This window comes from Dromaius novaehollandiae, chromosome 13 (assembly GCF_036370855.1).
Source record: "Dromaius novaehollandiae isolate bDroNov1 chromosome 13, bDroNov1.hap1, whole genome shotgun sequence".
Lineage (NCBI taxonomy): Eukaryota > Metazoa > Chordata > Aves > Casuariiformes > Dromaiidae > Dromaius > Dromaius novaehollandiae.
The window spans coordinates 498,340-516,083 of NC_088110.1; the positions used below are offsets into that span (position 1 = coordinate 498,340).

At 44.1% G+C, this 17,744-nt stretch overlaps 2 protein-coding genes across 3 annotated transcripts in view; one reads left to right on the forward strand and one right to left on the reverse strand.

Moving 5' to 3' along the window:
• The window catches only part of RANBP10 (RAN binding protein 10), a 93,119-nt gene extending 85,487 nt beyond the window's left edge, over positions 1–7,632 (reverse strand). The window contains exons 1-2 of one of the 2 annotated variants that reach the window (XM_026113224.2): positions 7,381–7,632; positions 6,273–6,384 (exon numbers count right to left, since the gene is read on the reverse strand). In XM_026113224.2, coding sequence (XP_025969009.1) covers positions 6,273–6,384; positions 7,381–7,585 — 317 coding nt within the window. In that variant the 5' untranslated portion in view covers positions 7,586–7,632. The remainder of the gene's footprint in view (positions 1–6,272; positions 6,385–7,380) is intronic. The other variant, XM_064519291.1, reaches the window with a different exon arrangement.
• Positions 7,633–7,824: 192 nt separating this feature from the next.
• The window catches only part of TSNAXIP1 (translin associated factor X interacting protein 1), a 29,100-nt gene continuing 19,180 nt past the window's right edge, over positions 7,825–17,744 (forward strand). Inside the window, exons 1-5 of the mRNA XM_026113222.2 lie at positions 7,825–8,208; positions 11,198–11,285; positions 12,856–12,968; positions 14,483–14,606; positions 16,520–16,613. Of these exons, the coding sequence (XP_025969007.1) occupies positions 8,180–8,208; positions 11,198–11,285; positions 12,856–12,968; positions 14,483–14,606; positions 16,520–16,613 (448 nt within the window). The 5' untranslated portion in view covers positions 7,825–8,179. The remainder of the gene's footprint in view (positions 8,209–11,197; positions 11,286–12,855; positions 12,969–14,482; positions 14,607–16,519; positions 16,614–17,744) is intronic.

Sequence of the window (17,744 nt, forward strand, 5' to 3'; positions counted from 1 at the left end):
CAACCACGCCATTAAAGCCACTGACGTCAGAGAGGACACGGACAGGCCTATCAGCATCTGGAAACCATTAGAGCACACTCGCAAAAGGCTTTTCAAAGAACAATCGCATTCACCATATGCTGAAGAGAAATGGAAAGTTGGCAAGCAGAGATGTAAGCAAGGGAGAAAGAAGTAGATTACTTAGTACTAATGTAAAGCCTGCTAAACAACCAGTACATCTGACCTTTATTTTTCTACTTTACTCACGGAGAAAATGAGCTATTTTTAAGTCTGGGATATGATGCACTTGGTCTAAAATGATGAAAATTCTTGCATAAGAAAGTAAAAACAAAGATTTTAAATAACCTGGTAGAGACTAAGCTAGATGAGCTCTTGGGCCTCTTTCCTCAAAGCATTCTTCACTCCCTCCCTCAGAAAAATGCCTGCGATCTAGCTATCACTGACCGACATCTCTGGACAGCAGACTGTGAAACACAGCCCAAGTGCTGAAAGAAGGATACCATGGCTCACTATTGCCCATGTCTTCCAACTCTCCCGCTTCTGTTTCCCCCTTCTGGCCTTTGTCTTCTCCATTTAACGCACAGAAAATACCGTATCAAGGAACTGATGCAGCTGAAAATCAATCCAGCAAAGAGACAGTTAACTCGATCCAACTCACTACACAGTACTACTGCTGGCACAAAGGAAAAAGGGCGAAAAAAATCATCGCAGGAGAAAGAGCTAAACTGCTTCTTTCAGCAGTAGCCTACCAGAGACCAGCTTGAAGTTCTCAAGAAACTGCCTCACTCCAGAGGCAGAGAGCTGTGCCACGAAGCACCTCCTCTGCCCACAGTTATGCTTGCCCTTTCGCACACAATTGCTTATATCTAAAGCCGCTGTGGACACACAGCAGGCCTCTATCATTCCAGGAAAGATCAGACTTACTGCAAAACTCCAGCACACCAAAGTCTCTGCAATAAGCTCCTCTCCAAAACCAAATAACTACCAGAAAACACAGCTGTTAACAGCAAACTGCTATCACTAAGGCAATTCACAAGCTGCTTGACTGCCTTCTTTTCCAGGAGCAGCTCAGAAACAACCAGAGAGAAGACTGCAAGCCAGATGACTTTTGTTAGAATTAGGAATCTGCTCACAATCAACATTTCCTCTGGGGAGTCCTCAGTCACACTGCATCACAGCTCACTACATGAGTGGGGGAAGGGGAACAGGTCAAGAAAAAGAAAGGGCAGTCAGGAGCAGGCACTGTCACCCGTAAGACAGTTCACCTTGCCCCACAAGAAAGAGGATAACAAAGATGAATTGTCCTCCTGAGTCATAACAGCCTGTAATTTGTGGGTTGCCTGCCCTACTCTGATGAGTTTTCCAGACGTTGTTCCTGTTTACCAAGTGGAGATCACCGAATTGGGAAACAGAAGCTTTAAGATGAGCTGACAAGTCAACAGCAAACACAAACAGAAACACAGATTTTATGTGTGTGTGTGTGTATAGTAGATAAAAGCCCAGTGTATGTATATATAGTTAAAAAAAAATTGAGGTTGAACTGTTGTAAACACTATTGTGATAAAAGCATGAGTTATTTGTGGCAACTCAGGAACATTACAGTCATGTACATTTCTGTCAGTCTGTTCATCTGAGCAATGCTGGAATCAAGCCATTCACAGAACCATAGAAAGGTTTAGGCTGGAAGAGACCTCGAGAGGTCGCTTACTTCAACCTCCTGCCCAAGAATAACTTTAGAAGCTATATAAGGCGGCTTGGGGCCTTGTCCAGACAAATTTGAAGATGGAGATGCCACCACAGCCTTGCTGGGCAACCTGTTCCAGTGCTTAACCATTTTCGTAGGGAAAATATTTTCCTTATGTCCAGCTGGCATTTCCCTTGCTGCAACTTGTAATCATTGCCTCTTGTCCTTTTGTTCTAACTGACAATACTCAGGAGAGACACACCATGGCACAGGAAATTAAGTCTCCAGCAAGTCTTAAGAGTGTACTTCAACAACAGTTTGAACTGAACTAACTGAGAGTTACTGCAGTCTTATTCACCCCTCTCCCAGCTCAGCCTCTTCCTTTACTGACTCTCCTTCAACCTCATAGTCAGCCAATTCTGGGAGCAGAGACCTGAAAAGTAGTCTTCACTTAAAAAATAAATAAATAAATAAATAAAAAAGGCAAGCAATTACTGACACTCTGACATCAATAGATTAAATCTTTAAACACCATCATTGTTTTGATGTGGCTGGTTTTCAGCTAGTTACCTCTTTGAACCAGCTCACCATAGGACTGGATAATAACAGATTGCCAGCACGAGGAAAGGTGTGGAAACACAAGCCAAAGGGAAGGACAGAATCCCACAGCCTTGACTTGTATCATCCTAAACTGTTGTGGAACTGGTCCCTGTGTGTTTCTGGCAGACAAGGAGGTAAAAAGAGGGCTGTGGCACTAGTTGCAGGGACTGTAAACTTAATTCCGTTCTGACGACAGGGACCATCTCCCCAAAGACAAAGTAGTAAGATCAACAGATCAATCTATTGTCAGATCTGATTTGTTATGTGAAGGACACAACCTCCTTTTCAATGGTAGCCTAGCAGCCAACCCCCTTCCAGGAAAAAAATAAAGTAAATAATAAGCATGACCTCTTATCAATAAAGAATAAAACAACCAGAATGAGAAATGACTAGTGTTCAGCTAAAAACAACTCTCAATCATCTTTTTTTTTTTAATTGTGGTTGTATCTCAGTGCATGAACAGTGGAGGATCCAAAGCTAAGAAAAGCTGATAAACCTTAAAGGTTTCTAAAGTATACCAATGGATCCCTAGACAATGCTCTTTGCATACTGTACTTTGCTTTGAAATATCAGCCGGAAAACTAAGCTAGTTTTTACCAGTACCCAGGCAGAAAAGTCTAGAAACAGTAAAGAGCAAGTTGTCATAAACTATTTAATTTACCTCCAGGACAAAAGCACCTTTGCAGAGCAGGTGCATTACAGGGCAGGGCAGAAAGACAATGCAAAAGTGGAAGCTGTTCTGCTGGCTATGGGTGCAGTGCTACAGTGATCTAAAGCAGCCTGTGTCCGTGCTGTTGCAGTCCCTCTCTCTTCCCTTATGTTGGCACTGGGGTTTGTTAAACTGAGCAGAGAACTAATTTGTCTGAATATTAATTATTATTTGTTACAGCTAGGATGCAATGGGGATTGCGAGGAAAGAAAGGAATAAGCAACCAAGGAACAACTGCAAGAGGAGTGGACCACACCATACTGGCTTTAAATAGCCTTAACTCCCTGGAAGTGACACGTATGAGAAGTTAGAAAGGTGGTACTGATACCTTCTAAACATTTCTGTACCACAGTGACACCACCAATCCAGAACTGCCAGTGTCTGATAGCCAATTCAAGATCCCTGTCTTCTCAGATCGTGTCATATAAAGGCAACATCTCGTCAGGCTGCAAAATTAATCATGTGAGCTTCAGAATGATATTCTTACATCCCTAGTAATAGCCACTTGGAGCTTCTATCCCATTTCTTACCTCCAACATTAGTTTGTGTAGTATATCAGCAACTGTCAGCACATAACTTGAGAATACAGTGCTAGACTATAACAGATTTATTAACACAGAAAGGTACCTATCTTGCATGCTGAGTAAAATCAATCAGAACTCCTTATGGCACATTTCCTGAAATTCATTCCACCGAAGTATTTTTCAGTAAGTCTTGTTCTAAAACCTGATTACTCACATTTTAAACCTAAGTTTGAAAAGCTATCACAAAATCCAGAAACACAGTAAACAGAATCACATGATTCTTACCTCACCATTACATGCAGCACAAATAAAATGACAAGCTACAAAACAGGAACTTTATACCTGAAGTACCCACCCTGAAAGTGAGCTCAAAGATTTCTCTTTCCCTCCCCCTGCTAAACGACTTCCAGGACTTCCTAGGAACATGCTTAACCATGTTGGGCACTTGAAAAATCCCTTCCACTCCCTCCAATCCCCCTTCAAATTCTGGCATTTTATTTCTTTAAACTGAAGCCACCATAGTGTAACAAACACTGAAGAGCTTCACAACAAGCAAGATGTATCTGTCCCAGTGCACGATTACAACATACTGAGCCCCAAAAGGGCAGACTGAAAAATCAAACTAGCAAAGACGAGACCATTCTAAGTGACAGACAGGGAGTAGCTAGAAGGCCACAATTACAGAGCCCAAGTACTGCAATGCCTAAGACAAACATTTGAGCTCTCTCTGTGTAGTCCTGTGTTTCTCTCTACCAGCAAAAGAAAAGTCACGTACGAAAACAGTTGAGACAGAGGAGCTCTCCAAAGGTTTGCCACTGCACTGATTCTTACAATGCCATCAGACCATAGCTACCAAGTTTTCATGTTTATGTTATCATAAGGTTAATACACATGGTTCCATATCTTCCAAAGTATTCCTGGAAAGTAATTGTCATTACAGAATACAATAAAAAAGGACTGTTAAGACAGAAAACACTGATCTTGTGAGACAAGTAGCAAATTCCATTTTCTCCCTGTAAGATTGATCTAGACCACAGTAAGGATTCAGTGCTGCTCTGTGACCTTTGCTAATGTGATTTCTTTGGAAAACTAGCTTGAAGTGCACTGTAAATGATTTTAATTTCAACAGTTACATAAACCAATCAAGAGCAGGGTTTCAAAACAGACAAACGGTTAATCACAAAGCCAGTGAACTGAAAGAATACAGCTAAGTCTTTTCCCTGCATTTGTAAAGCGTTCAGCCCAGCATCCACCTCTGGGCAGATGAAAGTTTATGCCTAGTAAGTGTTACAAAGACAATGCAACACAATTCAAGACCATTAGCAAGTCCCTTCTCAAATAGGCCACTCCTCAATTTAACAACAACAGCAAGACATTTCAATCATAAGTAATTACATCTGTAATTTGGTTTCTACTGGGAATTCTTGCTGCCCTTTCCACAGGCGTGTAAATTGTCCAGAGTTCAACTTGTTTCCTTAGAGGCCTGGATTAATGAATTATACTCAGTATCTTCTCCTACACTGCTTTCCTTTCTGTATGGTTCTATCTGTGATATTCATCCTTTAGCAATGGAAAAAAAAACCCCACACATGCACACCTAGCTGGTTGGTATCTTTTCTATGGTTAAAAATTCATCTGTACAAGCAGGAGAAGCCCAAATATTGTTGGTAATACCCCTTTATTATTTTCCCAAGTTTCCCAGCATCCTAAGTAGGATATAAAGGAACTTCATATACATCCTGGTCCAGTTATATTTTGGAATAGAATGCCTAATACAGTCACTGCAAGACTGGATGAGATCCAAAACTCACTGTCAGTACAGTTCACTGAGGAGTCTCTTAACAGAGTAAGGCTGTTCCCATGCTGCCTCTAATGCTACCGACAGGATTTGCTGCTTTTGCAGTTCTTCCAGCTGCTACCGCTCTAAGTAGCACAGACTGATACGGCAAATGCAGTCTCAAAGTCAGCCTAAAATATTAAATACTGCCACAAAAACAATGATCAGGTTTGGAAAATCATTCTCATATCCAGCATTCTGTTACCAATACAGTCTCCCAAGCTTGCACAGTTGTTATCTGCCATAATACTCTGTGGCACAATCCACCCTTAGAAAATGACTCCAAGTCCAAATTCAGGTCCTGGACAAGAGATGACAGAAGTTTCAGCCTATATTTACTAATATCTCATATCTCTTTCTTTGAATACCACCTTCATTCTCTCCTGTCTACATAAATGCTAAATCCAACATCTATCCACAGTTCAATAGAAATGTGCCCACAAAAATACTTTGGGTTACAATGTGTACATCCCACACTTCAGGAGAAAATAAAAAAGCAACAATTCCTCCATCTGTCATGAATTAATCTGGGCTAGGCTCCTAGGTCATCTCTGTGACACCGTAATACTTCCTTTTCAGTTCCAGCAATCTGAATGACCAGACCTAGTTAGTGAGAAAAAAAAGCTACTGTAACGCAAATTGCACTGCAGACCCAAATTTTCTTAAATTGTTAGAATTGTCCATATCAAACAGCACATAAAGAAACCACGTAACTGCCTCTGATTCCAGTGCATTCTACCACCTTCATGTCTATTAATCAAAAGAATACAACCTTCCAGTGATGTACCTGCCTGTTATAACCAACAGCCATATGACCTCTAACCCTTCCAGAAAGCAGGTCTGAGCACAGCAGAGTTGCTAAATATACGTCCCTAAATGTGATGTGTATTTCAAATCAAATTGGAACAACATACTTACCCATCTCTACCTTTACTGACAATCTTCACTTCAAAGTAATAAATGCCACAAGCTGCAGGTATGGGGTGTGTAGCCCTGACTGAGGCAGCATCCTTGTGATTTTTACCATGACCTAGGAGAGAACAGAAATTTAATTACTTACAAGATTTGAAGTCTCTTACATTTTGTTCTAAAACACCACTATCTGAATGCAGCAGGGATCCATTTCTGCTTATATTCAAAAATTAAAAGCTGATTTTTCAGAAAAATAAAATATACAATCCTGCACTGCCATCATGCACAATTCCTGCACTATAAGCACTACAGTTTTTCCTTTGTTTCCACTGAAAACATACTGAGATACTACCTCATCCCCTTCCCACATATGTAGTTTAAAAACCAATGTACACAAACAGAAAACAAACAGATTACACAAGATGGGAATTACATCAGTATTTACCAACCAGACAGGAAGAGGTATGATCGGTTTTCTCTGGAGGGTTGGGAGAACAGCCTCCAATAGCAAGAAAGAAAAACATCAATGTGATTCCCCAGGTCTGAGAAGTCTGAAACCGTCTGTTTTGTTTAAACTCATGTAGGGAAAGCTGCAGTTATACAATGTGTCCACCACATCCGACCCCTTGGCCAGATTTTAAGTAGGACAACAGAGTAAATAAAAGATCCAGCTACACAGATGGGCCCGTGCCCCGTCTAGCAACACTGCAAAGTATCATATACGGCGCAACACACAGTCGGGAGGAAAGCCTTCAGCTCAAGGGTGCATCAGCCTCCCTGCCCCAGAAAAGACCTGGACCGGGGTTAAACCCAGCCACAGCACCACCGTTGAGCTGCTCAACACGTGGCCACGGCAGAAGCCTCATGACCCCTCCGCCCCGCTCCACTCCCCGGCCGTGGCGCCCCTGCCCCTGAGGGAGGCCCAGAACTGCGGGCAGCCAGCGCCATCGCCATAGGCAGCCACAGCCGTGGCCACGGCCACCCTACCGGCCCACGGCAGGCCCGAACTGTTGGCCCGGCCTACCGCCCCGCTGCCCCGGCGGAGCGGCCGGGGCCGAGGGCGGCGCGGGGCCGCGCTCCAGGCCGAACCCGGCCCGCCGCCCCAGCCCGGCACCTTTGTAGTGGACGCGCAGGTTGCCCTGCGAGAGGCCGATGTAGTTGTACTTGTCCTTGGGGCTCCAGGACCGCGGCAGCGGCGTCTCCTCCTCGTTGACGGCGGGGTAGAGGCGGCGGAGGCGCTGACTCAGCTCCTGCTCCTCGGGCGGGCACGACAACCCCGAATCCCCCCCATGCAGGCTCCCCGCGCCCGCATCCGCCATCTTGGATTCGCTTTGTGTCACCGGGCGGGGAGCGAGGCCCGGCTCCGGCCGCCAGCCAATAGCGCGCGAGAGCGGCCACAATGGAGTCGCGCTGCCCGACGGGAAGCGGAGTCCGTCCCTCTCTCTCCTGGCTGCAGCTCGTTGCTCACTAGAACTACAAGTCCCTAAAGGCCTCGCGTCCCAGGGCCCGCCGTTCCTCTCCGCGCGCTGCCGCCTGGGAAAAGAGTCCTCTTTTACCAGGCGCTCGTGAGGGCGGCCGCGTCTAGGACTTTCGCTCCCAGAGTGCTCCGTGATGGCGCGGCCGCGAGGCGCCGTCGCGCGCCCACCGGCGTCCTGCGGTCGCCTCCCCGCACGGGCTGGTAGCAGCCGCTCCACCATAGAGGGCGGTAGCGCCGTTATGGCGGCCTCATGCTGGACGCGACCTCTCCGCAGAGCCCTTTTCTCGCTGGGCTCTGGTCCGGGCCGCGCCGGGACTGCTGCGGCCCGCGGGCGCACCAGTGCCTCAGGCGTTGCCCGGGCAGCTATGGGGGCGTCCTGAGGGGGCCGGGCGCGTCTCCATGGTGACGCGTGTAAACAGTGTGCCTGGTGCAAGCTATGGCGGGGCGCCGCGCTCCGCCGGGCGGGTAAGGGCTGCTGGGCCGGGCCGGGCGGGCGATCAGACAGGTAGGGTAGCAGTTGCCGGTGTCTGCCCTTTCCTCGGCGAGAGCCGAGCAGAGCCCTTCTCCTTCCCCGGGGCCGTGGTACCTCCCCTCCCGGTAACGCGTGCAGGCGCAGGGTCCGGGGCAGCCCGCGGGCGCTGCGGGGGCGGCTCGTACACCGCTCCGCCCGTGTGAAGTGAGCGGGAAGGGGGACCGTAGGCGGGATGAGTTCATTCGTCCACGCTAACAGTTCAGCGAGTGCAAGTGAACAGTGAAGAGGATTTGCAAAAGTTGCTCTTAGGACTTCAGGATACAGCATTTTTCTAGCAAGGGCCACACAGACAATGAAAGAAGGAAATTCTGGAGTGACTGCTTTAGTATTTACTTTGCAAGCATTACTGCTCATAGTTAACTAAAAAGTTTTGGGTTTGGGGTTTTTTTTTTGAAAATAATGCCTCTCCCTCACAGTTGTTTTCCATACTGTACCATTTTTTGGAAAATAATGCCTCTCCCTCACAGTTGTTTTCCATACTGTACCATCTAGTGAGAGTCACTGTTTTACCTAAACATCTGCCTCCACTGTTAATATCTTGTTCCAGTTCATTTCAATATTTGAGACTAACTATGGAAGTTAAAGAGGTCTCCTTTGCTTTTCTGTTTTGAAAGATTATGCTGGTCTTTCAGCATGCGGTTCTTTGTTCTGCAGTCTACCCTTTGCCTACCTTCTGAGAGTGCCTGGGCGCAGCCAGAGCAGCACTGCTGCAGAAGGCAGGGTGAGCCGAGTCCCAAGGTGACCACAGCACAGGCAGTCCCCGCACCAACCAGGGTGGGGCCCCGCAGCAGGCAGAGTAGGATGCTGACAGCAGGATCCCTCTGTAGTCCCCGATGAGGCAAAGTGATGAATCCGGTACAAGGTCCAGCCAGCGAGTCCATTCAAGAACAGCAGGAGAGTGGGTCAGAGACTGGCTGGAGATGAGGTTATAGCATAGGTCCAAGATGCATCCAGCAGACAGGGCTGAAACCAAGCACAAAGAATATTATTTTATTTAAATGTATGAAAAGTGCACTTCTGATTCTAAAACATGAGTTATTACATGCTTAATGGTCTGTTATATGTTGGAGATTTTCAGAAGATCATGCAGTTCTGTAAACTGTTGGCCACCTCATACTCGTCCTGTTCCTTGGCCCAGAGCATCCCTGGATATTGTTTCCTAGTGGAGTCTGATCTTCTCAGGCATGGCTCACAGTTGCCCCTGCTTTCCAGTGCCTCCTTATGGCTGGGCATGTAGCTTGAGCTTCCACTACTTCCTCATGCTCGTGGAGTTGTGCCATGAAAGCATGTTGGGCCATGTACACTACCCTCATAAGAATGAAGTGTGTTCTCTGTTTTGTTGTGTTTCGTTATCACTAAGCACTGAGAGGATGAGCTTGGGTTAGTTTTGTGTTGGGTTGATGACTTCAGCCAGCTTATTAAGAGGTCCTATGAGCACTGGCGGTAGCACAAGATACGCTGCTGGAGAATATGTCTAGAAGGAAGAGATGGGATGGGAGAACAGGACTTTTCAAGAGTGGTAAGCTGTTAAGATCAGCTTGCTGTATCTCAGGGAATCTTCCACAAAGGCTGTAGTTCCTTGGGCAGCTGAGGTGCCATGACTGCTTAGGGTTTCTCTCCCCTTTCCATTGTCAGTTACAGAGTCCTCCCCCGCCTTCATCAACTTGTGATCCTAGAGTCCTTCTGTGAGCCACCTCCACTGAGGGGTGAACTTGCGTGTTATGTCTTGAGCCATTCTAACTTAGTAACTGCAGAAAGTGATTCAGGTTAGTTTATCTTTGGATTAGCATAGTAAAACAGCTCAGAGCAGTGTTCAGCATGTACTAGAGCTAACACTACATAGGCATTAGGAGCCTGTTGTGATGGGGAGAGGAGCAGGACTTCCCCTTTCAGCAGTGCTGGGCTGTCACACTGGCTTACCACATTTCACAGAGCTATAACCTGGGGCTGCCATTTTATGAAGTAGGATGAGTGATCCAACAGCTCACCAGATATGTTCTCCCACCCTGACTCTGTGCTGGCACTTGTTAGACTCCTTTCAAAGCTAGTTCAGCTCACCCCACACAAACCTCCCTCCAAAAGCAGATAGCTGGTGAGTTAGATCTGCTGAAGCTCTAACACCTAACTCCCACCCAAGCATGAAACCATACTGGCAGTTGAAGCCAGTTCTTAGGATATCAAACAATGTCTGATCATGCTGTGCCAATGTACAATCAAGTCACTCTGCAAATTCACTGTGATCCCTGGATATTGCATTGCTTTGCCATATCATGGCAACCCTAATTTTCCACCAAAATACACATGCAATCATATGTTTACTTCCTAAAAGCACTATTCTCCTATACATATCAGTTTCTAATCTAGGAAAGAGAGCTTCAAGTTATATCTGTTAGCTGTATGTGTTCCATGCTTTGCTAGTTCCTCCGGTTGCTGGTCCCATCTGTCCTGTGGCACTACTGCCACCCCAGAGAGCTAGCTTTGCAGGCACTTTGGGGACCCCAAATCCCAATTCTTGACTCATGGGCCGCAGTCAGCTTCTCCAGCTCCATTTCTAACCTTAACTCTTCAGAAGACCAATTCATTCAGGCTTGCCCAGCTGCCGAGTGCAGTTTAGCAGTGGATTAAGCAAATGGCTACTTATATTGGGACAGTACCAAACGTTGCACCAGTTATCAAATAGCAAATACCAGAGTTCAGCTGTACTACAGCCCGATCCAAATAAGCTAAACCACAGATCTTTTTATTCAGTCAGTCCCTCCATATATGTTGTCATGTTGGTTATTTTCATCTGTCAGACACTTCATAATGGGCTGTTTATTTTAGGCATATATTACGCAGATTCTCAATCTTCAGACATGAGTAGAACCATGTATTTAGTTAATTCTGTATATCTTGAAATGCATCTTTCTTGCCATTGCACAGGACCTCTCTTGCATCTTCCTCTGAGGCTCCAAATTGCCAAACAGATAACAGGCTGAAATACACCCTTTCCAAGAAACAGAAGATTCCGGTGAGTTGGAGTATTCCAATGAAACATCCAGACATTAGCTAACTTAGTGAACATTGGTGTCTTGTTGAAAGCTCAGGGACCATCTCAAACTATTAGGAGGTCAAGCAAGTTCTAGTCATTTTAATCTTTTTTAAGAAGACAGAGAAAAGCTGATTGTTGCTGCAAACTTTTGCATTTCATATCCAGATGTCACTTTTGTGAATTAATTACAGAATTTTTAGGCATGGAGGATAGAGGAAAGGCATATAAACATTGCTCTTGGCTGAAGCTTCTTGAGTGGACATGCATGCCGCTAAAGCCAGAATTTGACCCATCTATCTAAAAAGCAGACCTGAAACTACATGCTATTTAATCGTAGGCTAGGAGCTCCCTACAGAACATCTGCTCCCTAGTATGTATCAGTCTAAGTTAGTAAAGTAAACTAGTATGCTGAAAAACCTATATTGAAATTCCAGGAACACATATACAAAGAACCTAATGAGAGGTTAAGGGCTTTAAAAGTCATATATTATTTATTTGGGTTGTTTTTTTTCTCATTAGCATTTTGGTTGTATTCCAGGAATGTGCCACTTCTGTAATGAGCTATATGTGCTATATTAGTAACACATATATTAATGTGTTACATTAAGAAATTGAAGTATTATTTTGTCCCTAGAACTGGGATATTCTCTAAGCACTTTCCTCGTTGTACAAAAGATTTTCAAGTCTCAATAGATTGGAATCCTGTTGTTTCTCCAAAATAATTTCCCTGCTTCTTACTGACATTAGGCCGTTTAAACTACCACCCCACCAAATATACTGAGAAAGTTCCAAAGAGGAGATTAATTAACAGACTCAAAGTTAACAAGAGGATTCTGTTTTCAGAATAACTTATAATTTCTGAAGGAAAATTAATTCATCTACCATTTTCTTTTTACTGTTCATCAGAGCTTGACTTCGTTACAGTTCTACACTTACACAATTCAGGTGTTTTGTATGGGTTCACTAACCTGGGTTTAAAACTGGTAGTCTGCATAAGTTAACATAGCCAAATGTGTCCCCACTATGGGATAGCCTGTGGACACATACCCCAGAGCAAAAATACCCAGTGGAAACAAGACCTAAGTCAAACCTCCTATTCCGGTTTTTGTATAAATTAAAACAAGTTGCTGATCTGTTGATGTGATGCTTTATTTTTTGGTGGTCCCAGTATAGACCAAGGAACTATTCTTCATCCAAAGATGTGAACACTTTCTTGCAATCATGCAGCATGGCAGCATGAACAATAGCTACCAGGGGATAGTTTAGAGGTGCACCCATTTAATGAATTATACTAGTCTGTGAAGATTATTTTTCAATGGACAAAAAAGCTCAGTTTTTAGGTGTGGTCAGTCCTGGCTGAAAGGAGTTTCAGAATACGACCCTTTTCATTGTGTTTCACTGTAAGCTTAGAAAGTTGTATTAATTCAGCATTGTGAGGCATCACCTGGGATATTTCCATGTCATTTGGGTTCTTTGCTGTGAGTCTGTAGAGTTCTTCAGACCTAATCCATCTTTAGATATAGCACACAGACTCTTTCTTTTTTTTCAGCCTTTCCAGCTTTCTGCTAGAGGCCATTGGTCCACATGGCCTGCATTTGCGTCAGGGCAGACAGTCCTGCAGAATCATAAACCCTGCTGTGTCCCAAAGGAGAGAAAGTCCAGGTAAGCACAGCCCGTACTAAGTTAGGTCATCAGGATAACTGGAAGCAGTTTTTGAAAACCACGAATTACAGAGCAGAATCTCTTCCAGCATTGTTAGTGAGAACACTGATGTTGGGTTGTCTCACAAAACTTCAGCCTAACCGAAAAGTCATTGTTGGTTCTGACTAGCAGCTCTACAGGAGGCATCAAATATATGTAAAAGTGAGTTGCGCTTGCTAAAAATGTTACCATAAAATATTATTTTTGATGATTCATTGACGTACATTATGTATGACCTTGTCAGGGCCCTGAGTGTGCCAGAAGGCTCTGTGAGCTCTTTTCCCACCCTAGGCTGCCTGTGCTCAAGACAAGTTCTGACATGGCCCAACTGTATAACCTGGGATCAGGCGTTGTAAAGAGCTGTGCGAGAAACCTTATTAGGGCCTCCTTCTCTTCATTCAGGCCCTCAACCTTGGTCCCTGCCTCAGCTATGTTGCAGCCATGCCTGTGCTCACCTTGTACCCTGCCGATGCTGGCCAGCTGACTGGATGTCCCAGCTTGGCCTCAGACCTTCCTCATCACTACAGATTTGCCTGATGATCACTGGAATATGGGTGATCCTGGGTACCATCGGGGACCTACTCTGCTATTCTTGTTGGGGTCCTGTGGGATTGTACCCTACAGGGACATTACTGCCCCTCCTTGCCTTGCTGTCATCCTGGGGTCCCAGCTCCCCTTCCCTTGTGGCTGGCATAGCCTGCTCCTGCTGCTCTCTGACAATTAGCTCAGACAAGGACCAAGGTTGAGGACCTGAGCTTAAATGTAGCCCCCAAACAAAGGGGTGGAGGCCCACAGTGAGCTTTTCACAGCTCTGTGTCATAGCTTAGCTGTTTCCCAGCAGCCTGATTTCAGGTTACAGCTGTGCTGTCACAGAGCTGGCCTTGAACCCAGGCACCCGAATGCCCAGGGGTAGGGAAAGAGATTGCAGAGCCTGTTGGTGCACTCACAGCCATGACAGACCTACAGGACACAGAGCTGTGGATGATGTGATGATAAGGATGCTTTGGGCTTTTTAGTTTTAATTCTGTCTGGTTTTAATGTATGAAGTATTCATGATAAGATCCAACAAAGGGACACTTGGCCTAGAACCTCAGGAGATAGAATATACTATCAGTGTTCTTTACAAGTAACTAATGTTCTCCTTGACTTATTACAAATAATTCAATTAGCATTTCTCCTTTTCTGATACAGAACCCGCTCACCTGGCTTTTTATAGCAAAAAGTATTGGGGGAATGCATAGTATTCTTAAACTGAAGAATAATAATAGTAGGATGTCTAGAATAGCCCCTGTGCTGTCAAGGGATTTCAATTCTCTGTTGTATACTTTATGATTTTCGCTTGCATGAGAGAAATATTTATTATGGTTAAAAAAAGTCCACTCTGAAGTAATGGGCAGTAGGGAAAGAACCAAGATCCCTGAGCTGATTGATTGTAAGTCCATACTTGTGTCCCTTCTTTTCCTATGTCTCTACAGCAATAAACAGGCTCTTCTTACCATTCCAAAGCCACGATACTTGGAGCAACTGGAGTCTTACTTAAGGAAAGAGCTGCAATCTCTTGACCTGACTAAGAAGAATTCCCAGGAACTGAAGTTACAGGTCTGATACAAAGTTCTCTTGACTTGAAACTACATGCTGAGATGGATTTCTTATTTTAATTGATCATTCAAAAAAAAAGTAGATGAGAAGTGTAGACTCCCATAGGTAGTAAGGTAGTATTGCAGAAGAAATGGTTTTGCACATGGCTTTAGAGAACTTGCACAGAAAATAAGTTATTTATGTGTTAGCTTGTTTTCACTGCAGATCTTCTATAGCCATTTCCATTTTCAAATCATCAAAGCCAAAGTTTTCAAAAAGACATAGTAGCCTAAAGTAGATCTGACACAGAATTCACTCACTAAACTCCTGAGGATTCCTACCTATATCAATAAAGCAGCAAATGTGTAGGTTCCCAGATTTTGGTTGCAAAATCTCCCTTGTTTCTGAAATTAGGTTTCCGCATGTGACAAGGAGGGGCTTTCTAATCTAGCTCTTGCCTAAGATCTAATCAGGATTCTCAGAATTATCAGTTTCTCCAGGATCTGATCCTGGGGCCTAGTTCTGAGCACTTGAGAACACATGCACTGGAGACACTGAAAACCACCACTTTAACGCAAAACAGAGAGTAGGAGTGGGTACTCCTCTTTTTATAATATTATGCAATTAGAGCATTTACCTAGGGTGTGGAAGCTTGGATTCAATTTCCTCTGAATGAGATAATTCAAAACTCTCATTCCCAGCAGAATCCTGTAGCGTTGAGGAGGGAAAATGGTGGATGAAAGAGACTGGAGGGAAACGAGAGTGATTAACGGCAAGAGAACACAGAGGTTTCGTAAATGTTTTTATGCTTTAAAATAATTTTGGCTTACATGACCTGTTTAATTGTATTTAATAGGTACACTCAGTTACTGAGAACACTGTTATTGCTAATTAAGTCTTCGCATGGCCCAGATACAACATGGCAGTTTGACTGTCCTCTCTGAACAAGTTTTACCCTGTTGAGAAGGATAGACTAAAGGAATGACAAAACAGTTGAGGTTTGAAGAGACCTTTAGAGGTGATCTAATCCAATCCCTCTGCTCAAGCAGGGTCACTTAGAGCACATTGCCCAGGACCTGTCCAGATGGCTTTTGAGTATCTCCAAGATTCCACAGCCTTGCTGGGCAGCCTGTTCCAGTGCTCTGTCACCCTCACAATAAAAAAGTTTTTCCTCATATTCAGATGGAACTTCCTATTTTTCGGCTTGTGCCTATTACCTCTCATCCTGTCACTGGGCACCACTGAAAATAGTCTGGCCCCATCCTCTTTACACCCTCCCTTCAGATATTTGTATGCACTGATAAGATCCCCCCTCAGTCTTCTCTTCCCCAGGCTAAACAGGCCCAGCTCTCCCAGCCTTTCCTCATAGGAGAGATGCTCTAGTCACTTAATCAACTTGTTGTCCATTAGGACCCCCAGGTCCTTCTCTGCAGAGCTGCTTTCCAGCAGGTCATCCCCCAGCCCATACTGGTGCATCCACACACAGAGTGAAAGATTATCTCTGCCCTGCAGAGCTTGTCATTTGACTAGACAAAATAGGCAGCAGAAGCAGTGTGATCTCATTGTACATCTTTAAAATGATCCATCTTGCAACTTGAGCTCTTGTCAACTCCATTTGAACACTATCATTTTTCTCTGTGGAGCTGTGCCCTGACAAACTTGATTAAAGCTTTTCTTAGGCACCACAGCATGATGGAGAGCAAACAGGAAGATTTTAGTGGGCCAATCAACAGTGGAGATATAACTCCACTGCCATATGACATATTTGGGATCTTGGACAGAAGGTGGCGAGACATAAATACAATGTGATAGGAGTATTTTTATTTATCCTCACTGTCATTAGATACCATTTGTGTTGGACAAAACAGTTATCCCTAAATTCTGAAAAATGTGGCACTGAATGTTTTTTTCAAGCTTTCTCTTTCTTCTCTTAGCCCTACAGAGAGATCTTTGAATTCTTCATAGACAGCTTCAAGACCTACAAGCCCTTGCTGTCAGCTATAAAGAATGAATACGAAGTTACTTTGGGTAAGCTCTGGGACTCTGATCCATGGGGAAAAAAACACTGTGATAGAAAAGTGTTCTTACACAGCTGATGAGTTTTACTGGACATGTACAAGATGAACAGTCTAAATCGATGTCAGTACGCAAACTGAGTAAGCTGAATGTTCTAGATACCTTTGTATCTAGTATGAACTCATAAATCTGTCTTTCTGATCCACTAGCTCTATTTCTCTCATACCTGAACTGAAGTCTTTTTCATCTTCAGTAAATATGCGGTTCAGGTAAGAGCAGTGTCTCAAGGTTTGTCTGGGACAGTTGCATTTATAGTGGCATGTATGACACTAATATGTTTGGATGCAATTGCATGAGTAACTTTAAGCTTGAATTACTCCTGAAGCAAGGCAGAGCAGAACTGAACTGGCCGTTCCCAAGCCATTCTTAGTGTGGTTTAAACTTTGCTTGGCATTTACATGCCACAGTGATATCAATACTTTGTAAACAATCATAGTTGGATAGAAATAGACTGTAACTAGCAGTTCATTTCACATTAGGCTCCGTGCAGCTGTCAAATGTCAATAGATTTCTATTGGGACAGTGTCTTAAAGGATACATATTTTTTACCCAGTACGGATTCCCTAACCAGTTAATCGTAGTCTCTCATTATGGACAAAAGTCTTTCTTTGAACAGCATACTTCTAACTGGGTCAATGAGTCAATTTTAATCATTAAATAAAACATTTTTTTAAATCAGTTTCCTTTTAGAACTCTTTCGTAGACATTTCTTCACTTCAGGTTTCAGAGCGACTATTGATTTCCATGCTTTAGCCTGGCCTATATTGTACTGCTTTCTAAAGTACCTTGTATTTACCTTTTAAATACTGACTTCTCCATATTGCTAGGATGTGACCAACTGGCCATTATCTTTCTGATCTAAGTGATTTAGCAGCTGTGTCTCACTCAGTCTTTTAAGCTGCAGTCGTATATCCTGTCCTAGTTTAACCTATATGCAGTTTAAGGGGCTTACCACTGCACCCACTGCTAGAGGGAATTCTCCCCCTAAATCTACTGGCATAACTGCATGTTCCCAATTAGTTCAGAACAATCTGATTTAGAAAAACTATTATTAAAAGTTGACCTAAAACTGTACTGCTTAAG